General features: G+C 38.2%; 1 protein-coding gene across 19 annotated transcripts in view; it reads right to left on the bottom strand.

Annotated features, from left to right (window-relative positions):
* CADPS2 (calcium dependent secretion activator 2) overlaps nucleotides 1–26,217 on the bottom strand; it is a 315,634-nt gene that overhangs the window by 107,636 nt on the left and 181,781 nt on the right. For all 19 annotated transcript variants that reach the window (XM_064142033.1, XM_064142028.1, XM_064142027.1 and 16 more), the window contains exons 9-11: nucleotides 10,794–10,860; nucleotides 4,631–4,739; nucleotides 3,623–3,826 (exon numbers count right to left, since the gene is read on the bottom strand). In XM_064142033.1, coding sequence (XP_063998103.1) covers nucleotides 3,623–3,826; nucleotides 4,631–4,739; nucleotides 10,794–10,860 — 380 coding nt within the window. The remainder of the gene's footprint in view (nucleotides 1–3,622; nucleotides 3,827–4,630; nucleotides 4,740–10,793; nucleotides 10,861–26,217) is intronic.

The following is a 26,217-nucleotide window of genomic DNA, read 5'->3' as shown; positions in this document are numbered from 1 at the left end:
TTTCAAACAAAATAACTATTTTAAAGGAACTGCTTTATAAAAATATTTCCAGTTAGTCCAAAACTGAGCAATGCCACCATGAGGTTAAGCAATGGCATTTGTTGCATGTATGCATTATGGCACTAGTACCTTATAGATGACTGAGAGCAATACAAACAACATTGGAAAGATATATGGAATTCCTAATTTATTCTTACATCTTTAATCTATTATCGGGAGATAAATTATGTAACATTTATCAGTACAACAAATTAGATTGAAAATGTTAATTCTATATTTTCCTGACTAATTGCTTTCACTTTCCTGTTGATTAAGCAACACTGAGTGCTCCACCTGGATGAATTGTATGCCCATACAATCTTCCTTTTAGTGCCCTTTTGGTCAGATGGATGCTTCATTGGGAAAAGTGTTCAGTGTTGTTGTTGTTGGATTGATGTCTTGTACTGACAATGCATGGCCTATGTATTTGACTCCCTTTGCTTAATAATTAATAGAATCATAGAATCAACCAGGTTGGAAGAGACCTCCAAGATCATCCAGTCCAACCCATAAATAAGATGTGATGTTTTGTACATGGGTTCTAAATAGCATTTTCATGATTGGTTTCTGCAAAATCTTAAATTATTTTCTGTGTTGCTCTTGCTTCTTTGTTATGACCAAGTTATTAATGGTGTTTCACCACTTCAGGAGCCTTTCTAACTGTGTGAATAGTTCTCCTAATGCTTTGTTCATTAAGAACGGGATCACCTCTTGAGCCTTTTCATATGACTCAGATCAATCTACTTTTAATTGGTACTTTTCCTGAAATGTGCATGTCCTTTGAAACTTCTGCCTTTGCTACAATCATGCATCTTTAAATACTCTGTTCTTTACCTTACAGAGCGATTATCTGGAATGGCAGAACTGAAGAGCAGTCTCTTTTTTCCTACAAAAGTGCAGTACCAAGTTGTTTACAGAGGAATGGCTGGTATTAATTTTCAAATTGTAGTTTGATCCCAGTGCCACACTTTAAATGTGTTATTTGCCTCATTGGTAGTAGAGAATATCATGTTTCTTCTGAATGTCCTACATGAACAGTCTTAAATGGTTATATACAGCATCACCAAGAAGATACTGTGCATTTATATCGGTTAGAGATCTGCAGGGTGGCCTTTTGGATCACTGCTGCTGTGCAAATGCAAGCACAATATTTCTGTTTCCTGCATTTGTGATAACTGCTGTAGAGATCACTCAGACACTGGCTATCTTATGCCTACTTTCTTTTCAGGAGTTCCTGATGTGTTTGCTTTGATCCAGCTCCAAGGTGGCTGGAGCTTTGTCCATGTAGTCTTAAGCAATCCTTTGTACAAGGAAAAATTTTATGTGGTAAAAGGCACCAATAACTGCAAAAAAACCCCAAACTCAAATTCCTCTCTTATTCCTTTCTTTCTACTAATTTCTTTTATAAAAAAGGAATTCAGAGTACAGATTACAACAATAATTCTACTAGTTTAAAAAGCTCTTTAGCGTTTTCAACCTGAGAAAACACAAAACAGCAAAAGCTGTACAAACAAAGTATCACTACTGTCATTTATGCATTATCGATTAAAAATGTGAAATATTTGTTGAAGTGCTTGCCTTTGACAAGTTCTTATTTTTATCTACTAATGTAAAATTAACTTTGGAAGGTAGAATTTTGCCTACAAGGCAATGGAAAATGGAAATGTTAGATTTATTGAATGAAAAAATAACCTTAATAGAGTAATTTATATGGCATTATTTTTTCTGTGACAATTTTGAGTTACTTTTCCTATATATCAAGAAAATTTCATGCTTAGAGAAGATATTTTACAAACACAATATATATATAAGAAACATGTCTCCTTAGGTTGATTTTTCTCTACATCCAGCAGTTTAAAGTCATTCAAACTGTTTTCAAGTCATTGGAAGCTCCTTTTGTACATTTTGTAAATCTCACCTTCCTTCCAAGACTTTCAAGGCTTGAATATAATTAAATGACATTTGTTTGTCAAAGCTCTAGTTGGAATTTTGCTTTATGTATGTGGAGGGGGTATTGTATGTTACACTTCAGAAATTATTAAACCAAGCTGAGTCTAAAACATACATATCCTTTCTATCATGCTACATAATGAAGAAGGATTTTTCTGTATGGTTGCATGATGTAAAAATTCTATGGCTACTACAAAAATTCTTGGATTGCACTCAGTCTCCATGAAAAAAAACCCCAATAAAATCAGAGGTGCTTCCTACATGCAGATAGGATTTACATGACAGGATACTTTCATAGAATCATAGAATCAGCCAGGGTGGAAGAGACCTCCAAGATCATCCAGTCCAACCTATCCCCTGGCCCTACTCAGTCAACTAGACATGGCACTAAGTGCCTCATCCAATCTTTTCTTCAACACTTCCAGGGATAGCAACACCACCACCTCCCTGGGCAGCCCATTCCAATGGCAAATAATTCTCTCTCTGTGAAGAACTTCTTCCTGACATCCAGCCTATACCTCCCCTGGCATGACTTCAGATTGTGTCCCCTTGTTCTGTTACTGGTTGCCCGGGAGAAAGGACTGATGCCCACCTGACTATAACCTCCCTTCAGGTAGTTGTAGACAACAATGAGGTCCCCCTCGAGCCTCCTCTTCTGCAGGCTAAACAACCCCAGCTCTTCCTCAGCCTCTCCTCATAGGAATTGTGTTCCAGGCCTCTCACCAGCTTTGTCACCCTTCTCTGGACATGTTCCAGCACCTCAACATCTCTCTTGAATTGAGGGGCCCAGAACTGGACACAGCACTCAAGGTGTGGCTTGACCAGTGTTGAGTACAGGGGAAGAATAACCTCCCTTGTCCTACTGGCCACACTGTTCCTGACACAGGCCAGGATGCCATTGGCTCTCTTGGCCACCTGGACACACTGCTGGCTCATGTTCAGCTACTATCAACCAGTACCTCCATGTCCCTTTCTGCCTGGCTGCTCTCCAGCCACTCTGTCCCCAGTCTGTAGCACTGCTTTCAAAGAGATTATATGAAATTTTCAAGATATGGTTAATATATGCTATTGACCTTGATTTTTCCTGAAACAATATTCAAGCAAAGACAAGGAAAGTTGATTTTGTTAATTTAATAACTAACTAAAAATATATATAGTTTAATATTATACTGGGGGGTGCAAAAATCCAGCAACACATCTAGTGTCTTTTAGTTCAAAATGTATGGTCTGCATATCAATTTTTAGATCCTATGTACAATGTGAGATAAAACTGACCTACATCTGTGAAATTCTAAAAAATGCTTTTCTATTCAATACTATATTTGTTGTCTACTGAAAAACATAATGTAAACCAAACACCATCACCATGGTAATATATAGGTCAAATGTAATGAATATGAAGCTAATTGTTGTATTTTCATGGATAATAATAAAAATGATGACCTGCGAGTGAGGATTTCCCTTGCAGGTAATAATAATCTCAGTTAAAGAGAGCTTTTAGCCAAGAACAAACTGCTAGGCACATTTCTCTAGTGAACCAGTTCTGCCTAATTAAACTTCATTGAGGGAGCTGACACGTTTTATCAACTAAAACTGAAACCAAGGCCACAAAAGAACAAGAAAGCAAACTTACAAAGTGGGGATATATCTGTGTTGGCATTTCCTCCTTTAAGATTCATCTTTTGAGCTTGATTTGCAGGAATGGGTTTATATGATTGACCTGTGGCTCTGTACATAGCTTGAACCCAGAGTATTCTATCCTGCTCATCATCACTGGCAAAGATCACAGTATCACCTTCTTTAACAGCATTGAAGAACATTCGTCCACCCTGAAGACCTGAAGCAGGAAATGAGAAGATACACTTAATACATACAAGTTACTTTTAAATCACTATCAATGTTTATCACATTATTGGTTTTCCATGTATGTGAATGTGGAGTGGTGTTAAAACACTTTATAGGTATTTGTGACCTAGAAATATGATATAATCTAGAGCTATAAAGATCAAGTGTTAATATGTGGAAGTAACATCTAAGTAGAGCAAATACAGAATTCACAGTAGAATATGTACATGTAGTTCTATTTCCAGTTAAATTCCACTTTTTCTTTCTCTATGTCCTGTGCTACTTTGCATTTCTCTAGCACATTCTCCTCCTTGGCATAATTTCACTAGCTGAAACTTCCTATAAACCTTAACTCTTCTTGAACAGAGGCAGTTCAATGCCTCTTTATCAGTGTTGCTGCTCCTTCCTTGGTCCCTTTTTCTCATTCCAGCGTTTTGTTCTGAAAATGCATAAACAGAGCGGCACATAATGGTCAATGTGGCTGTGCCAGGGATATTTTAATGATAATACTGTTTTAGCTTTCCAAACATCTTCTGAGCATTGTTTGCCTGCTCAATTGCTCTAAACATTGAGGCAACATTTCCATAGGTCAATCTCCAGTATTTGAGATGTCTCTAAATTCATACCCATCCAATGCATATGAAGATGAAGAACTGTTTTTACATATATAACATTGATTTTCCTTTGACATTTTAATACTAACTTTTGCAGATTTCTCTAATACATCCATTTATTTTTGATTCCTCTGAGTAATGAAAATCACAACAATATTGCACTTAAAATTCACGAAAAGTACCTGTGTGAGGAGCTGTATAATCCACAGTGTATCCTTCAAGTTGCATCAGTTCCTGAGGCTCAGATTTCTTTTCTCTGTAACTGCACATCGCAAATGTGTATTGGCTAACCTAAACAAGAAAGGACTTATTTGCTGAATTCCATTCCAGAATTGTGTAACACCTGTACTATGGTTTAAATTAACTTTCAGTTGAGCTGAAGAAACAACCTATTTTCGATTAATAGAAATATTTACAGTGTAAAGCTTTGCATTCTTTCCCCTTCTTGCCAAAAGGAAGTAAAACAACAAAACACAAAAAGACCCCCATAAACACATCTCTCAGTACTTTCCTGAAATACAACATATTTTTGGCTTTTGTTTTATGAAAAACTGAAAGGAAGTAAAACAGGTTCTGGTAAGGCACAATACTTGGTACAGTGGTACTGACCAAACTGCTCAGCTTACTATGTTAAAAAAAACCCTCCTGTATTCCAAGACATTGGAAAGAAAGGACTTGCACATCTAAAAGTACTGTTTGTGTAAGAAGTGTCAAAATGGTCACGTAGCTGGGAAGAGAAATACATGATCTGGCCAATTAAAGACAGTAAACAACAGAATTTTCAGTTCCATTTTATAGTCTAATTTCTGCATATTTTGTGCCTGGTTCTACACCTATCTCAAGTTGCCTGGCTTACTTGATAATATTACTGTGTAGGCTAAGCAGCTTGCAGCTTGCATGAGTAACACTTCTCATCAAATGAAAAGAAAGCAATAAGAAGAGAATCTGTCACCATGTTGCTTAAAGCTCCTCAGAGCAGAAAGCAGTAAGTAGAGCTGAGGAAAAAGTGACTGAAACAATAAAGGAATGTAAAAACTAGAAGAGCAAAAACAATCATTGAAACAAACCCGAGATGTTCCCAGTCCTAAAATAAGAGCTACAAATACTATCAAAAGAGATGAGAAGAAAGAGCTTGTGAACCTCTGAACACCTGAGACTTAATAGTATATATGGGCCTTTGAAACTCTTGTCTCCAAGGACTGTGGGGTACCTGGGCTACTGCCTGATTTTGAACTATAATCTTTCTTACATCTGTAAAATTATGCCAAGATCTAAGGATACACAATGAGCATGCCTGATAGATGGTTTTTAAACACATCCAGGGTTGGTGACTCAACCACCTCCCTGGGCAACCCACTCCAGTGCCTGACCACTCTTTCTGTGAAAAAAATGTTCTTAATATCCAGTCTAAACCTACCCAGTTGCAGCCTTGAGGCCATTCCCTCTTGTTCTATCACTAACAACCTCTGACAAGAGACCAGAACCAACCTCTCCACAACATTCTTTCAGGTAGTTGTAGACAGCGATGAGCTCTCCCCTCAGCCTCCTCTTTTTCAAACTACCCATCCCCAGCTCCTTCAGTTGCTCCTCATATGATTTATCCTCCAGGCCCTTCATCACCTTTGCTGCACTCCTCTGCACTTGCTCCAGCACCTCAACATGCCTTTTGTAATGAAGTGCCCAAACTTGAACACAATACTCAAGATACTCTGCTCTGGTGAGGCTACATAAGAGGGCAGTCACCTCCCTACTCCTGCTGGACACAGCATTTCTCATACAAGCCAGGATGCCATTGGCTTCCTTTGCCATGTGGGCACACTGCTTGCTCATATTCAGTTGCTTGTCAGTTCAAACCCCCAGGTCTCCTTCTGCCAGACAGCTTTCCACACACACTTTCCCAGGTCTGTAGCACTGCTTGGGGTTGTTGTGATTCAAGTGCAGGATCTGGCATTTGGACGTGTTGAAGCTCACCCTGTTAATGTTGGCCCATGGATCCCATCTATCCAAGTCCCTCTGTAGAGTCTCCCTATCCTCATGATGATCAACACTGACACCTAACTTGGTGCCATCTGCAAACTTATTGCTGACACACTCTATGTCTTCATCAAGGTCATAAAAAAAAGATGTTAAACAGAAGTCATCCCAACACTGAGCCCTGAGGAGCACCACTTGTGACCAGCTGCCAGCTGCATTTAACTCCTCTGACCACCACCCGTGAGCCCAGCTCAGCAAGACACACTGCAGGGCAGGGCTTTGGCAAGCTGGGTACTGGTTCAGCCATAGAGGCTGAAATGGGATCTTGGCCAGGGTGAAGAGGCCCTGAGATGCTGGGCAGGGACAGCCAGAGTTGATGGTCCTCTCAGGGCATTGACACCATGTCACGTGCCCTGTCATGGCCCTATGCCATGTCATAAGGCTCTAGGCCTAGCAGCAGCATGTAGGTGACTGCCACGTTATTTAATTCCATTGACCAGAACAATTTGGCTTTATCGCAGTGCCAGGCACTAAAAATTAATCTGTAGGCTCAGTTGGCAAGAATAAAAACATTTTCATGTCAACAATCGCCATAGAGAGCCATCAAAAAGGAAGCCAGCAGATACTGAAAAAATGCACAGGATGCCTATTTTTTTTCCCTCAGCCATTATGTGTTTTTGAAGATAAGGCTGTGGAAGTTGTGAGCTATGCTTCTTCATTTTTAAACTTACCTCTGTAACAAATTAGAGACAACAATGCTGTTGATTTTCCTTCTGGAAACATTTCAAGTGCTTTCTCTAATTTTAAAGGAACAATTCATTAAAGGATCTTTAAGTCACAACTTTGCATTCTTGTTGAAAAAGTAACATTGAAAGATCTTCCCACCAAAGAAACAAAATATTCCAGAAAACATTGTGGAAACACCTCAACAAAATAACAAAATATAGATCCTGCTTTGTTTGTTTATGCTTGCAATCCCTTAAACCAACTTCCTTATGGTTATTGGTGGCTACCATTGGTTATTATAGAATGAAGTATCAGCACAAAATAAAATTACACTTTTAAATATAGATCTATGAAAAGGTTTAACTGTGCCGGGGGAAGTACAGGCTGGATGTTAGGAGGAAGTTCTTCGCAGAGAGAGTAATTGGCATTGGAATGGGCTGCCCAGGGAGGTGGTGGAGTCACTGTCCCTGGAGGTGTTCAAGAAAAGACTGGATGAGGCACTTAGTGCAATGATCTAGTTGACTGGATAGGGCTGGGTGCTAGGTTGGACTGGATGATCTTGGAGGTCTCTTCCAACCTGGTTGATTCTATGATGCTGTATTGTTAGTAGTTAATGGACTACTCGTAGGTAGTTTTTCATCAGAATTCAGCAAATTAGCATTAATATTTCATCGAATAATGGATATTCAAAAGTCAGGACTCTGTACAACACATTCTCAGACATAACTAGAATTAAGCTAGCCTCTTAAATAGCAATTTTTGACAGGAGAAAAAGCAATCTTCTTACTGGAACTGCATTTCTCTGAATTAAAAAAAATTCCAAAGGCCTGAACATCTGGCTACTAGCTTTTCTACTTACTTTGGTACACAGTGGAAAAACAACAGACAGATAGGCACAAAAATGTGGACATGACTTATGAGCAGTGTCACTAGGAGATGTCCCCATTGGGCAGAAAAGACCCTTTCTAATGTGCTGAGATGAACTGTTACTTCAAACCTGGAAGCTGACTCTGTGGTCCCTGCTACAGGGCACTACTAGGCAGCTCACTGCGGGAGTTTGGCAGTGAGGATTAGCCTGCATGGTTGGCATGTTGAGAAAAGAAATTATCCATGAAACAAATGACTGCCTTTTCAAACATCAGAGCACATGAAATTAAAATGACAGAAATGAATCTGCATTCAGATTACTGAAGGAAGATATTACCAGACAGTAAATGAAGTAAAGCACAGCATGTCCAGCTGAGGCATTTTACCAAACACACGGTGTCCAGTCTTTTTCCAGTTTGAAATAAATAATCGTTTGTAGAAGTGATTGGGTTATAAAATGAAGAGGTTCAAATTTTCAGACACTAAACTTCCCATAATGTTGACCTCTTCTCTCAGAAACCACCACTAACTTCTAATACATGTAGCAGTAATGAAGGTGCATGTTACACACATCACACTCCTGAAAAGTCAACGTTATTCATCTAATTTCACACCTGAGCTAAATCTCCAAAGCAAGTTAAACTGTACTGATAGCCTTTGTCTTAGAACTGATTTTTATGGTCTTAATATTTTACAAATGTAAGTTAAAAGGCTACAGAGGATGACTCCTCAATATGTCAATAAAAAATCAATAGAACCCACCGATATGCATTACTGGATGCTTATTTCACACATGCTGACTTCAGCTTACCATCAGTGTACGTATCATGGCTGGACTACATAAATATATCAAAGCTGTCTGATTTAGGGTGGTAATTTTTATACACCTTAAACTGATGGGTACTTTAAAATGAGATAGATGTGTTAAATTAGTGTAATATTCTCCTCCATTATTTTAATTTCAGCATAGAAAGAAGAAGAAAGTGAATTTTAACTTGGCTGAAATGAACTGGTCTCCCAGATGACTCCATATCATACACACAGAGAAATATTATATCACTTAGGTGCACATATTAAAACTTGGATGATACCTCCAGCTTAGAGGAAGAGAGAAAGATTTTTTTTTTTAAAGGGGAGATATAAATTAGTAGTGTTAAACAAAAGCAAGATTCTATTTTTTTTCTGCAAGTTTACATTATCTCCCCTTTACATCCACGCCTTAATAGATCTTCCCAACCTTTACAAATCTTTATTAAAGTCACAAAAAAGTCCTCTTCTTTTCACAGAGGACCTTAGTAAATAAATCCAGAGGACCCAAATAAATTCAGTACACTATCCAGAACATCCTGTCTAATCTTATAATCATTATTCATTGATTATCAACATGCAAGCCAGCTCCCATTGAAGTCTGGGAGAATGCTGTGGCAAGGCTATTATGCAATTACTCTCAGCTTGTAACTTCACTTTATTAAAGATCTTTTTCAGGATTAATTTTTTTTACATCCTCACAATTTTCATTATTTAAAAGTAGGAGGAGACCAGATGAATGCAACTGATAGCCTGGCAGAGAAAAAACTCAAGCTTTCTGTAAAATAGTTTTAGAAGTCTTTTTTCTTAAAAAAGCCTCATTAACAGGCTTCACCCTTTGTATGACTTATGGAGGCTCACAATTTAACCATTTGCTGTCAACAAAATAAAGGACACAAAAAATAGCATTCTCTGAACTAAGAAGAGTAGCAAATATGTAAACACAATCTGAAAATGAAAAGAAACAGAAAATAATGATTTTTTCCAAAGACACAGAAGTCATTAATCTCTCAGTTCTGGCCACTCACAATCTACTTCTCATATTTTTTTTATCTCATGCCATTGTCACCATTCACTAACATGTGAAAATGCTTGAGCAAAATGTTATGAAATATCATCTCAGCAGGTCAGGCCAGTTTGGTGGCAAAGAATAATTGCTACACTATATTTTTTGGTAACAACTACTACACAACTGATCCTAATTTTCAAGGAAGAACAAAAATTAGCATTATTTTTAAAATATTCAAGAAAAAGTTCTTAATAATAACTGTTGCCTTAACTTTAAAGGTGGGAAATCTTTGTTGGGTTAGAACAAATGAAACAGTAAGTACAATCCACTTTGTGAAATAATTGTATTTTCAACTGAGCGCTGCAAGAAAGCAGTCGGTACAAAGTTTCAAGGTTACAGTTTCACTTAGATATTTCTAAGTTTCAGCTGAAAAATTGCTCAGTGTAGAGACTCATTTATATGTATGTAAAACTCTCTATAAAACTCACTTCTGTTTACTACACGTGTAAATTTAAAAAAGCTACCCTGGATGTCTCTAAAAGGGTTGGAGCAGTGCTGCATATATTGCCTGAAGATACTGACATCAGCATACAGAATCATAGAATCAACCAGGTTGGAAGAGACCTCCAAGATCAGCCACTGCAACCTATCCCTCAGCCCTATCCAATCAACTAGACCATGGCACCAAGTGCTTCATCCAGTCTTTTCTTGAACACCTCCAGGGACAGTGACTCCACCACCTCCCTGGGCAGCCCATTCTAATGGCAAATCACTCTCTCTGGGAAGAACTTCCTCCTAATATCCAGCCTATATTTGAGACTGTGTCTCCTTGTTCTATTGCTGGTTGCCTGGGAGCAACCCCCACCTAATTCACTGATTTACTAACGGCTCCAGAAACCATGTATAAGAAAGTTGCTAGTTCAAGACTACCCTTTAACAAAACTTCATGGCAGACTACTAACCTGAACAAGAACAAAGTAGCGTTTTTTCCACCGCTTCCAAACCTTCTGTCCTAGAGCATACAAATATCTGCAAAGGAAATAACAAAAGGGAACATTTTTCCATTAATAAGAAGCATGATACTAGGAGGACCCAATATGAACGACTGCATTAATTTTCTCTACCCACTGAGCTGCTTCTTCAGTACTGTTACAGATAAATGTTTTTTTTTTTTTTCTTCTAATTACTCAGACCATAAAAATGCAAAAATATATTTCTTTTCTCTCAAAATAAATTAAAAAAAACAGGAACAAAAGATTCTATGATCTCACATTTGAGAAGACTAACATGGGTATCACATATTTTGCCAATTTCATTAGAAGATGTAAAAAAATAACTTAAACATAACACTTTTGATTATACAACAGTATTGAAGTTAAAAGTCTCCAATACTTTTTCCTCTTTTTTTTTTTCATTTGGTTTCCATAGATTTGCTAGTGTTTCTCCAGAGTGTGAGAAGTCAGCCACAGTGTCAGTCTGAGAAAAGGCTCACCTGAAAGAAATGTTAGCAGAAATGCAAGATTAATCTTTTTTTCCCCCGAGTAAACTAGAATCTAATTTCCCGAGCAGAAACACTTCACTACAAAGACTCTCAGACTACAAAAAACTACTTGTCACCTCGACAATTTCCAGGTTTTGAATCAGACAATGTAATCAGGAGCATCAAACAGTGAGACGACAAAAGCATAGACGTTCATACTGTTTGGTGGTAGAGGAAGCACCCTCATTACCCGAGAAGGTACAGAATGAGTTACGGCATTTTAGTGACACTTTTTTTTCTGTATCTGTGGTTATGTTGCACAAAGACAGCAAGAAGAAAAGGATGAGGTGAGAGATTGTAAGCAACAAGTAGAAGCAGTAAGGATCTCCCTCTTAAAACTTGACAGGAGAGCAAAACATTACCTATAAGATGTCCTTTCTAGCCAGACAGCTTATATCAAGGGTATCTAGTACTAGTAGGTAGGTCAATGACAGAACAAAGCACTCTCCAGAGGATGCTGGCACATATATTATGGGGAAGTTATAATAACAGATTGAAAATGGTAGATTAGATCACTGGTAGACAGTCAGGGGCTTTTGTGGTAGGAGGACAGTGTTTACTGCCTTCAACATTCTGATCGCTTCTGGGACTTTTTTGCCTGGTGTTTTTTAAGTCAGTTGAAAAATAGAGCAATGAACCAGCATCCTATGTGAAACAGGCAGAGGCAAATTGTTTTTTTTTTCACTTATCTTGTGCACACATTCAATTACATCCCTTCCCACATCAGGTATCACTTTTCTAACATGAATGTTAGAAAACGCTTATTAATTGTGGTGGTTTGCCAGATGATGTAGCAGCTCCTTCTTTATTATGACACAAATACCTCACCCTTCATCAGTTTGTACTACTGCACTATGCTGTGCTCTGCCTGGCTTTGTTACTCTGTTCTTTACTTGCACGTAAGGACCATCAGCTTTCTGCACACAATTACCCGTTGATGGAGCTTTCGTTGCTGTGCTTTTTAGCTTCTCCAATCTGCTATTATTATATATCTTAATAAAAAGAAAGAAGTAAGGGTTATGTCAGAAAGAGTATTAAAATAGGGCCTACTGGAAACTTTATAATGTTTTGTAACTAAGGAAGTGTTTACCTCACAGAGTGACAGCAAACATTTCCCCACACTTTAGCTTTTCTTATGTTTCCAAACAGTTAGGTATGCTCCTCTAAATCAGGTTACTTTCCCCAAAGCATACTTCACTGCTATTGCCCTCTTAGTCTCTAATACTGCCATAGGGCGGAGGAGGAACAGCTCACGACTTTTAGTCTGCCTTTACTATTAATGACCATGATGGAGAAAAGTAAAATGAGCAGACTGGGCCCTCATAATTGCCAAGTCACAGAGCCACAGCCTGCTATTTCTCCTCTCGTATATGTATCTGTATTCACTTATAAGCACTGCTCCCTCTCTCCATTCAAAATAATGTGCACAAAATGTATAGAGTCAGACTACTATAAACACCCTCAACAGCAACAAGAAACATAACAGCCATTCCTTCAAATGCTGTACCTTTCTTTAGGTAAATATTCTGTGCAATACAAAGAAGAAACTGATAGTCAGAAGTAGCTAATTCCTTATTTCTAAAAATTAACCAAAGCTTTTGCTGCAAATTTTCTCACTCTAACTCGGGTTCCAGAGTTAAGATAATTATTACAGTTCAGCTACATACTGAGAATGAAGATACTGAAATTGTTCTTCTGTATCTGAGTGCTGAAACAGCAATTGATTATTACCAATTAAATTTGACTTCTCCTTAAAACTACATTTTATAAGGGTAGATAGTCACCTGACAAGAAGTCCCATAAGATTTGTTTTCTGATGTCCATAGAAACAGGTATAGATGGCAGAGTTTCATTATGTAAAAATACACAAATATAACAAAGATTATGTGTACAAAAAGTCAATATCTGTACAGGTGCACATTAGAAAGCATATTTATGGTTACTACACATATGATTGGTTGCTTTTTTCAGTCCTTTTATATTACATAATTTCCAGTAACTTAAGGCTAATATGCCTGCTTTTATGCAGCACATAGAAAACAGCACTTAATGAATCAACACGTTTGATCAGCATCCTAAGTGCTTAATGTAAGGATTTTCTAGCACAGTTTTGTTTTGTGAAAACACAGCCAAAGGCACAAACCATGCAATCACTTTTCTAAGACTTCTGCCCTTAAAAAACAGGTTTACAATTTTGTTTTCCTCAGTAGTATTTGGTACTGCTTTTGATCTCTTCACTCACTCCCAAACTTAAGAATAAAAATCCATTTTTATGAAGACACAGATTTACCTGTTTATACCTCACAATACTTACACCATAGCAGAAAAAGAAACATTTAATATTTAAAGTTCATTTTCCTGGAAAACAAATAATAATAATAGGAAATAACATTTCCACTAAGAAATGCAGAAATTCCTAGATAAAAATGTTTTATGTATTTTTAAAATCTCTGTCAGCATTAATTTTTTCATAAAAAAACAGAATTGAACAACCATTTTCTTGAAAACAATCTGAGCATCACTACTCTAAATATATAGAGGTTGAGTATTTTTTAAAGCATGTATGGTTTCATGTAAAATCATACTGCTAAATATTATAGTTTGGTTTCAATTATGTGCTGGCATACACAGGAAAGAAGATAGTAGCTCTAAGTCCATGCTACAAGAGTGCAGGGGTTTACTTTCTGATGAAAAAATCAGCACTAATGAATAGCTGAAAAACACAATTGAGTGTGGAATACCAGAGCTATTCACTGCTGGAGAAATAAGAAAGGATTTACTACCTCTACAGAGATCATTTTTAGACTGGCCTTTTTATTCTAAGGAATGAAGCAATCTATCTACATCCTGAATGATAAATTCTCTACTTGTAAAAGGCTTCATTTATCACAAACAATGAAAAAGAATATAGAAAGAAAAATCAATACATGTAGCAGTTTAGTCCAGCAAAGGCCTTTCTTAAAGAGGAACCTCAGTCAAGGTTGAAAGAGCAATAAATGCAGTCTCAAAAATCTGGGCCACTCTGATAGAGTTCGGTTAACATGTGGCAGAAGTAATCATCCACTTGTGAAAATGATTTTCAGTTCATTCTCAAACACCTTTCAGACACTCATGATCCCATTTAACTGACAACAATACAGGCTATCTGTGGGCATCATTGCATTTACTTCGAGAGCCAATGGGGACCAACTGCCCACAGGCACTTTCAGTCATCCCTGGGTGCTTGCATAAAAGGAATCTTCCTTGCACTGCATTCCTTCTTTTATTTAACCCCGCAAGATTAAGCCACTTTTTTGTCTTCAGTTGAGGATGAGAGAGAAAACTGATTCAAGACAACAATATGACCTAGGTCATAAGAAACCTAGCTGTAAACATTCTTGGATTCATTTTAGTGCTTTCTGTGCTCTTGAGAAAGAGAACTAAATAAGCCTTCAACAGACAGAGTGGAAAAAAAAACATCAGCCTAAACAGCTACTGTAATTATGCATGCTAAGGATAAAGAAATGCTGAAGAATGTCAAGTAATACAAACACCACAGCCACTGAAAACATTTCCATTTATTCCAATGTGCAAGATGCTCAGAATACGAAAAGGAAAACAGAGGAGTTTTTTCTTCCCCCTAGACAACTTTTCACTAACAATATAAATGGTTATTGGTATGCTGAAAGGTCAGATATCCCCAGATTCTTTAACAGTGGGGTCTTACTGTACTACACAGTGCTTCAACATTTGTGAATATGCATGCCAGTACATAGGAGACTCGTGAAGTAACTGCAACTGCAACCTGAGAATTATTAATCCAATTTATGTCATATAATGAAACCTACTTGGTATGCAAAGTGGGAGTGTTTGTCAAGATAGAATAACATCCTTTAGCCTTGAGAGAATTCCAAGCAACAAAAGAATCCTTCAGATGCAACATAAATGCAGAAAGTGCTCTGGTTCCAATGTAACATAATTGTAATGCAAACAGGTAATCCAGAACAACTGTGAAACAGCTGTTGCTGTGGAAGAGACATCCACTCTCTATGCTTTTCGATGCGGCTTACTTTGAGGTAGATCTACTCTGAATCCATGGACCAAACAACTACCAGAGGTTGTGGTATATATATGGGTGCATTCCTGGAACTCATAACTTGGTTTAATTTAATCTAAAAGGATAAGGGTCTGAAGACAAACTGTTCAGTAGAGTGAAACAAAGCATTGTAAGCAAGAACAACTACGAGATTGGTTTCAAAGGTGAAAATCTGATCTGAAATGCTAATGATGTAGTAGAGAAAGTTTCAACTGCATTGCCTTTCCTTTAGCATTACGTCTGTCTTTGGAAGCCATTCCTCACATTGCCAGACCTCAAATCAACTCAGAAGCATCCTGAGCAACCAGAAGCATGCAGGCATCCAGTCTGGACATCCCTCCATGTCAGTGTAAGAATCTGACACTGCAATTAGAAAAACTGGTGATCCTTTTCCTCATGGAGGTGGTGATATTGTTTGTGATCTAGAAAACCTATATGGTTGAGGAACTGTTAATATGAAAAATCTGCTTTGATTTCTAGTCGTACATTCCCACTGATGGAATTGGTCAAAACACCTTGCTTACTATCACACCAGTATAAAACAAATCCATTAAATAAACTGCCAATTGAGGCAATCCCAGTTCTGGAATTTCAGTGTTGAATATAAGTCACTTACAGGAGGAGTGCTCCGATGGAGGCTAGTAAGAGCAGTGAACTCTTCTAGGAATGATACTTGACTTTGGCTATTTCTGGCTGGGTATACACATTTTTTCACTTTCCAGAAAACTATTTTTGAACTTTAATTTCAGAAAGAATGCAGACCTCAGCAGAGCTAATTTTGCACTTTTTGGACAATCAAACATATAAGCAGAACAGATGCATACAATTGCATCCTAAAGATTGTCTGTTTTAAGTATTTTCATAACATGTATTGTCAATATCACTAGTAAGTACTTTAAAGTCCTTATGAATCAGCATGAGGAGGTACATCTGGTCTAGCAAAGGCATAAGCAAGTATGTTACACCTAGTATCCTTATTTGAGATTTGAAACTATTAACAGATGGATTTTTTTTTTAATCCCTAAAATAATTCAATTAAAACCACTATATATTTTAAAACACCACAAAGTTTTGAAACAGATCAGTATAACAAATCCTAACTTACCTATCAATATTTGCTTAATACAAAAGTTGTTTGACACTTTAGAAGTGCTTTATAAACTTCAGGTAATTGCGCCTCACAACATGCCCAGTGAAGGAAATTAGCATCATTACATTAGCTTCTGTGGTAGAGAAACCAAAGCAAAGCAAGAACTTTTCAGAACCTGAGCTCCTAGCACAGCAGAAGAAATACTCAGGAAAGCCCTTATCTTCCAGACACTGAACTTCAGAAGCTTGTAAAGATGTTCAGACTTTCCACTCCATGTGTCAAAACATGCAAATTGTTAATGAATTAAAAAAAACCACAAACCAAAACCACAACAAACCAAAACCAAACCTAACAACTGAAAAAAGTTCCAAAGGAAAATAACATATTAAAAGCATTTATCTTTGCAACTCCATTATGCCACTTTCTGTGACCATGTTTCCCCTGTACTTCGAATGGATCCAGCTGTAAACTCTTAGGGGCACATTTCACCTTCAGAGCTTTGCAAGTACCCTTAGGAAATGTCATTCTGTCTCCACTGGCTATAGCAGATCCATACAGTGCCAAGCCTCCAGACTTAGGCATTGCAGTTAGCTGGCTGAAAACAGATGAAATAAAGGAGGCCTGCTATACCTAGGCATCATGAAAAGACATTAGCAGAAAATGTTTATTATTGGATTTGGCAAAAATACTCATTATAAAGTACAATTCATAATAATACACATCAGTCTTTTCTTTTTAAGTCAGTGCTATGAGGCAAAGCTTCTGTTGATGCAGTGACTGTACTTAGTCAATAATGAACACAGACTATGCTGACTGTAAGGATTTCAAAATGCATGGGACATTTTGGAGAAAAAAAAAAGTATTTTCAGTTGTGCTGTTACAGAGCAGTCCAGGATGAAAAGTGATAGAGTGCAACTTCAGCAACAGTGAAGAAAATGCAGTTACCTTCTTGGAATTCATATACAATCTTTGACACAGCAGTCTCTCCCTGCGTCGCAGAGATAAAAAAGCTTTTTATTGAGAACTATGTTATTTTCTTCTGGTTTAACATTTTGATACTGCATGCTCTCATACACTGGAAAATTCCCTTTTAATGTACCAGTCTAGAGGTAAACACTGAAACCAATGATTGTCACCTTTTTCTCCAACATACAACAGCAGAAAAACACATGGTGGCGCCTATGTCAGAGGTGCAGACTGTCTCCATTGCATCTCTAGCACCCCTAAGGAATACAGGAACAGTGCCAAACATTAATTTCCATTCTCACATAGCACTGCAACTGTTAAGGCTTGTTTCCACAAACTCAAATTAGTTACATTTCACTGTGCATTCCACTCATTCCTGGACAGGTTTGTGAAAGAGAAATTCAATTGCATTGAATATTAGTATGTGCAAAGAACCCCATCTGGCTCAGAAAGTCTTTGCTTTGCAAACAAGTGGAGTCTGAAAGAGTTCTGAGACTACACTTAGAAATTCTCTGTCATCTGCTGCTGGCCATAGTGGGAGACATGATACTGCATGAACATTTGGTTAAACACAACAGAGCTAATTAAACATTCCAATAGAGACACTCTGCCTTGGAAAATCTACCAGCGCAGAATGTTAACTGTAGGTGATCCTTTCATTAAAAGTAGTTTTTTTAAGATTTTATACTCTTGATCACCTTATCATAGAATCAACCAAGTTGGAAGAGACCTCCAAGATCATCCAGTCCAACCTAGCACCCAGCCCTAGCCAGTCAACTAGACCATGGCACTAAGTGCCTCATCCAGTCTTTTCTTGAACACCTCCAGGGATGGTGACTCCATCACCTCCCTGAAGGTGTTCAATGCCCATTCCAATGCCAATCACTCTCTCTGGGAAGAATTTCCTCCTAACGTCCAGCCTGTACTTCCCCCGGCACAACTTGAGACTGTATCCCCTTGTTCTATTGCTGGTTGCCTGGCAGAAGAGTCCACCCCCCACCTGGCTACAATGTCCCTTCAGGTAGTTGTAGACAGCAATGAGGTCACCCCTGAGCCTCCTCTTCTCCAGGCTAAACAACCCCAGCTCCCTCAGCCTCCCCTCATAGGGTTTGTGTTCCAGGTCCCTTGCCAGCTTTGTTTTGCCCTTCTCTGGACATGTTCCAGCACCTCAACATCTCTCTTGAATTGAGTGGCCCAGAACTGGACAAGTACTCAAGGTGTGGCCTGACCAGTGTTGAGTACAGGGGAAGAATAACCTCCATTGTCCTAGAACGAGGAAGAAATCTTTGATAGAATGACCCAGACAATCAGTTCTCTCCTAAGAAACTTTCCTATACAGAATATGTGTAAAGTTTTAAAGATACAAAGACTTCTGACTCCATGTCTCTTCAGCACTTTGCATAGAATTGCTATGATTGGAAAAGACCTCTAAGATCATTGAGTCTGTTGACCTGGCACCACCATGGCTATTAAACGATGTCTCATAGTTCCAAGTCTACATGGTTTGAAGAAACTTTCCTCTGTGAAAGAATGTAGAGAAACAGCCACAAGAGCATATGCAGGCCCGTACCTTGTTCTCCACAGGGTATGGAGACAATCACCAGAATTGTGACCTATACTCATTTTATTACTATATTTACAAGTTTATTTACCTAGCAACAGTGTCTAAATTCATTGTTAATAAATTTTTAACTTCTTTTTTTGTCCAACCCTTTTAGACTTTCAAAATCTACACCTAGTTGAACAGTTGCACATCCACAACTAGAAGCAGCTCTTTTGATTTGCTCTGAAATTGCTACCTACTAGTATTATTTAGAGATTATCTGGTAGCCCTGGATGAGACAGTTTCCAGTGTACAATAATTACTATCAGAACCATCCACATGATGGGTACTTTATCCATGGAAATGTCACACAGGAGCAAACAATCGAAAACCAAATTTTGATGGTGTTATTCTAGGAAACTATTAGTAGAAATGTATCACTGAGAGATGTATCCCCTCTGAGAAATTTACTTTATCATAGAATCATTTACTCTGGAAAAGATTTTTAAGATCATCAGATCCAACTACTAACCTAGGACTGCCAAGTCCACTGCTATGCATGCCCCCAGGTGTCACATTTACAGATCTTACTGAGTGATATGGGTGATAGGGTAACAGAGAATGCAGAGATGCTGAATGCTGCCTTTGCTTCAGTCTTCACTCCTAAGACCAGCCCCTCAGGAACCCTAGCCTCTGAATGCAAGGGAGGGGAACATGAGGGAGGAGGTCAGTCCACCAGCTGGTCAGAACTAGGTTAGAGATCAGTTATACCATGTGAAAACACACAGATTGATGAGCTGTGCTTGGGTGCATCCATGTGTGCTGAGAGAGTTGGCTGATACTATTGCTGAGCCTCTCTCTATAGGAGGAAGTTCTTCACAGAGAGACTGATTTCCCATTGGAATGGGCTGCCCAGGGAGGTGGTGGAGTCACCATTCCTGGAAGTGTTCAAGAAAACACTGGATGAGGCACTTAGTGCCATGGTCTAGATGACTGGATAGAGTTGGGTGACAGGTTGGACTGGATGATCTTGGGTGTCTCTTCCAACCTGGTTGATTCTATGATTAGGCCTATTTTGGCCTTCCATGAGACAGGCTGTCCAGAGAGGTTGTGCAGACTCCTCTGGAGACTTTCAAAACCTGTCTGGATGCATTCCTGTGTGGACTACCCTCTCTATCCATCCCTCAAGATGTATTAAAATAGGAAAAACAATCAGGAAAAAAATTTGTAAATATATGTAAATATCTTTAAAATGGTTTTAGTTCGGGTGGTGGTTAGACAAAATCATGGAAGTGACACACACGAAAGATATAAGGCTATAATACCAGCATAGATTTGCTCTTTGCCTAAAGTTCTTCACTGTTAGAAATACACAGAAGATAAGAAACAGTCAAACGCCCTGTCCTTGCACAAGAGTTATTAAATGGAGCAGTAGAAGTAAGACTTCAGGAATATAGAATTTCCCACCTGCAAGTAAACATCAAAGCCATCTATTGAGGCCAATCCATTCCTGCTACACAGAACTGCTGTGACAAGCAACTCTCTCTCCAAAATAGCCATACTAAGGAGTTATTAAATTGTAAAACTGCTGCTACAGAAAACCAACACAGTTCTTAGTATCTAAGAAAATATGAGTAGTAACACAGATGAATTGGATGTGAGGGGATGTTTAAGTGGTTTCTCCTCAGGAAGTTTTATAATTTTTTGTTAAAGTAGCATTTATTTGTATATAATACAAAGGGTAAAACACCTTTGATGAGCATTTTGTTGATAAATGTAAACAGAATAAAAATAGCAATTAATCTTTTTGCATTACTAACTGATTATGGTTCAAATCTGAGATTGAGATATTTTGTTTTCTCCAATCAGAACTTTGTATGCATTTGTATACACATGCATAAATATATATGTAAAAAAAAATCATGAAACAATATAAGCAATCGAAAGTGTGATTCACTTAGCTGCATTACAATCACATTCCCATCTTCTCCCTTAATTTAACCATGCTGCCCTCCTGTGGATGTCAGGATATGTATAATGCAATGCCTCAGAATAAGAAAACCTAGCTCACGTTGGTCTCTGCTACACGTTTGTGCCAAACTTAGAGGGAAGACAATGCCACTGTGTAATCACAAAAAACTGGTTAAACTAGATTTCAGAGCAAGGACTGTGAAATTTATATTCGAAATAGTTTAAAAATGAGTATTTAAAATAAGCAGAATGTCTTATCACTCCAGAAACCAAGTATATATGGAAACACAGTCATACATACTAATGATGCATTTATTCTCAAATTAGGATGAGAGCATTCACTGCATAATGACGACTTCATCTGCTGAATTGCCAATACAGCTGAACACATGCATTATAAAGATTATCCAACAACTCAAAAAGCATGAAAATCAGCTGCAAAAGTATCAGTATTTGGGAAACTGAAAAAGTGCCAATTGATGGAATAGTAATATTTTTCCTGGTATAGACATACCAAATATATATTGTGGAATTATCGAGTCAAAAATATGATTTTACTTGATTGAGTAAAAAAAAAAGGTTTGTAATAGAAGAATCTAAAACTAAGGAGCTGTATAATTGATTAGTCAAAGAAATTATCTCATGCAGGAAAAAAAAAAAGGATCAATTACATTTCCATAATGTCTCTGTTCTAATAAGCTCTGCTACTATTTAACTGGAAATTTATTTCATAGACTTTCATAGGTCTTTAAAGGAAGACTTTCATAGAATCAACCAGGTTGGAAGAGACCTCCAAGATCATCCAGTCCAACCTATCACCCACCAAAACATTTATTAACTGGAAATTTATTATCATGCACTAAAACATTTATATAATTTGAATTTATTAAATTGCTGGTTTAAATCAGATCAATATGGCACAGATATCAAACCCACCAAAGGACAATAGCTGGAGTAATACAATGCACCTGGTTTGCACTAAATTAGATTTGGAAATTATGACAAAAGCTGCTTAAATTTTAATACGAAAGAATGCTTAAAAGTATACTGAACTTCTGAAGACTAACACTTCTAAAAGCCCTAAAAGGCAGAGTTGCACATTCTGATTCTAAAAGATGTTAGAAAGTAAACACTTTTTCTTTAGAATTTTCTTCTCTTTAACTCCAAAATAAACATGAAAGCTAATACATCCAGTTTTAAATTGAGCCACTCTCCACAAAATGTCATTTATATTACTGAAAAGACCATGAAATGAATAAAAAGTCTCAGGAAAGTGAAAAGCAAATAATTTGGACAAACATTTAGCAGAGTTACATCCCATTTTGAGCCAATTAGGGAAGTTGCTAACACACCACACCAATAAATAACAATTGACCTAGGTAGTGGGGCTAATTAAATTAAATAATTAAATGCTTCTCAATATACAATAAAAAAATTTGGCTGAAAGTGTTCCTGAACGTTGTCTTTTTATTTTCCTAATAACTGCTTTTCTGCTGAGTTTTAATGAGTGCATCTATATGCATAAAAGATAGTGTCCAGATGTTAATGTGTTGCTGGCAGGAATCAGGTGTTCAATTAGAATTTATTGAGCGTGCAAGGGAGAAAACCAAAGCCTGCCATTAATATATCAGGCTCAATTAAAAATTAATGTAGCACTCATGATTGAATTGAACGCTTATATTCTATAACGGCAATAAAATTTTACATGACATGATTATTAACTTAATCATACAGTACTAATCTAGAAGTCAGTGTTATTTTCTGTTTGAAAATAGATCCTTCGCTTCTCAGTACACAAAAGAACTGCAAAGCTACATTTACACAAATTGCTGGTTCCTATTTTCTGACTTTTTTTTTGCATGTGTAGTGAATCAAAGAAATGCAACCGTAACACTTTTGGAGATGTTAGTCTAGTACACATTCTCAGCTACTGGCAATATTGCTTATATTTAATACCAGGCCCAGTGGTGTTGCTTGCATAACTCCAATTTTGCCTGAACACATTTATTACTCAGAATGTGTTTCTAAATGGCTTGACTGAAAAACCCGTAACACATCTCACACCCATGAAATGTGGCACCGCTTTTTAGCCTATGTCCTTTAATGTCAAAGGACTCATTCTGTAGTTTGTGTTCAGCTTGCCTTCAAAGCTAAGACTTGAGACAGACAAGAATAGGCTCTACAGAGTCATAAACATTCAGTAGTATAAAAGAGACCAGGTCATCATGATTCCAACAGAAGGGAGCGTATCCTCAAGCAGACTTCTCCGTACCAGCACTACTACAACCTGACCTAAGTCAAGGTTTTTATACTCTTCTACTTAGTCAAAAGCATAGTGCATGCCACTTAAGACTTTGAACCTAAAACAGTTTCAAAATTTGAATAAGCTTAAAATAGCAGTGGTCAAAATCAGAAAAGTAACTTTTAAGCCACTGATTTACTGAACAAGCATTACTAGCTTTGCATTTAGGAATCAGACTTCACACCAGAACCATACAGTTTTTCACCTTTGGAAAAAAAATATTAAGAAACTCAGACGACAGCTTTGGGCTGGTATAGAATCATAGAATTAACCAGGTTGGAAGAGACCTCCAAGAGCATCCAGTCCAACCTAGCACTCAGCCCTAGCCAGTCAACTAGACCATGACACTAAGTGCCTCCTCCAGTCTTCTCTTGAACACCTCCAGGGACGGTGACTCCACCACCTCCCTGGGCAGCCCATTCCAATGCCAATCACTCTCTCTGGGAAGAACTTCCTCCTAACATCCAGCCTATGCTTCCCCTTGCACAACTTGAGACTGTGTCCCCTTGTTCTATTGCTTCTTGCCTGGGAGAAGAGGCCAACCCTCACCTGGCTACAGCCTCCCTTCAGGCAGTTGTAGACAGCAATGAAGTCTCCCCTGAGCCTCCTCTTCTCCAGGCTAAACAGGCCCAGCTCTCTCAGCCTCTCCTCATAGGGTTTGTGTTCCAGGCCCTTCACCAGCTTTGTTGCCTTTCTCTGGGCATGTTCCAGTATCTCAACATCTCTCTTGAATTGAGGGGCCCAGAACTGGACACAGTACTCAAGGTGCGGCCTCATGAGTACTGAGCACAGGGGAAGAATAACCTCCCTTTGTCCTACTGGCCACACTGTTCCTTATACAGTCTAGGATGCCATTGGCTGTCTTGGCTACCTGGGCACACTGCTGGCTCATCTTCAGCCTACTATTTACCAGTACGCCCCCTTTCTGCCTGGCTGCTCTCCAGCCACTGTCCCCAGCCTGTAGCAATGCTTGGGGTTGTTGTGGCCAAAGTGTAGAACCCTGCACTTGGCCTTGTTAAATCTCATCCCATTGGCCTCTGCCCACCCATCCAGTCTGTCAAGGTCCTTCTGCAGGGCTCTTCTACCTTCCAACAGATAAACACCCTCAATCCCCTGGTCCAGATCACCAGTAAAGATACTGAACAGGAGTGGGCCCAGCACTGATCCTTGGCGGACATCACTAGTAATCGATAGGTATCAGAAGAGCTCTCCATCTGGTAAGTAAGGGAATTTGGCCTGACTCTGATGGAGACTCAGCAGTGGAACTCAAACTATACAGGTACTCCAGTGCTTCCCCTCCCAATTTGTCCCTGGATTACTCCATGAAAGCATCACAAAACACGATCAAACAGAAGTTCCTGTCTCTTTCTCCAAAGATAAACCATGCCTAGGCTTTGACATGCATTTTTCACCTACTTGATCTCTTTTATCATTAATGCATGAAGTGAAAAAAACCACAACTCCCACACAGTATGAAAAGACAACTGCATCACTGGACAGACACAGTTAATTTAGGATGTGATTAAATTAGAAGAAGTCTGTGACAAGAAGCACGCTCAAAAGATTATTTGTAGCTCAGGGTGAACTATTTAAATAAAAACTGCAGTGAAAGACAGAGTGAGCTAATCATGTGGACCTCTGTATGAAAGCACTGCTACCCTGATGATACTGCAGAAACCACCAGCCTACCAAGGTGATGCCTTCACACTGCTTATTTGGAGATGCGATAGATACTTGAAGACTCTGACAGAATGGTACAGTATTGAACTGCCAACACAACTCTGTCAACATTTAACAGGATGTGGACTATTTAAGGGAGCTGGCTGTGAAGAATACACTATTTGGGTAAAAGAAGAGAAGTGTAGGGTATGAGGACTATGTTACTATCTAAGAATTAAATGCAGTACTGTACTCATTGACATTATACTACTGTGGGGAATTTACAGAATTTATAGAACTGAATTTACAGAAAACTATCTCTGCCTTTACATCCAGTACTGTGTTAAAATGTTTTTTGCCCATACAGAGTAGCACACAGACAATAGAAGTTCACCTACAGACACAGCACAACTCTATGGTACCTACCTGAGCCAGCATTCTGGCATATAGAGAATATTAGATTGCTTACATACCATTAGCATTTAAAATTAATGCTACTGTCTCAAGTGCCTTTGATTTTGAAAGGGTTTATATTCCAAAGGACAAAATGTAGGCTAATTTTGCCTTCTTATATGTAACAGATAGACAATGAAAGTGACAGAAGGTCACAACAGGTGGTATGGCCTCATCCTTGCAGTTAATAGTACTGACACTCTGTACAGAAATAATGCCAGGCCAGACCATATGGAACGTCAATGTATGTCCAGTGGAAATAAATCTCTCTGAAATTCTGTGTCACAGATTAGTGTATGGTATCAAGAAACAAGTCAGATCATCTGACAAGAAAGACAAATAAATAAACCACATCTTTCACCTACATGATGTGTGCACTATGTCGAGTCACAGTGGAATAAATATAAACAAAACCTAAAAACATTATTTCAGTGATATTTGGTCCTGCAGTCTGAGAAAAAAAGAATATTTTCTTATGTAAACATGCATAGTAATAATGTTATGACTATCAGTCAGTAACATCTTTATTACTACAGACTCATGCACACAGTGGAAGTTTCCAGACAACTTTTAGAAGGAACTTAAAATAGAAAAATAAAAAAGAAGTCCAGTCACCTTGTCACAGAAGGAGATAAGGTTCATAAAGCAGGACTTGCCTTTCATGAACCCATGCTGACTGGGTCTGATCCCCTGGTTGTCCCCTATAAGGTGCATAACAGAACTCCAGATGATTTGTTCCACGACTTTCTCTAGCACCAAGATCAGACTGACAGATCTTTATAGCCCT

The sequence above is a fragment of the Pogoniulus pusillus genome, chromosome 4 (assembly GCF_015220805.1).
Source record: "Pogoniulus pusillus isolate bPogPus1 chromosome 4, bPogPus1.pri, whole genome shotgun sequence".
Lineage (NCBI taxonomy): Eukaryota > Metazoa > Chordata > Aves > Piciformes > Lybiidae > Pogoniulus > Pogoniulus pusillus.
This window is presented reverse-complemented; position numbering and strand designations above follow the sequence as displayed.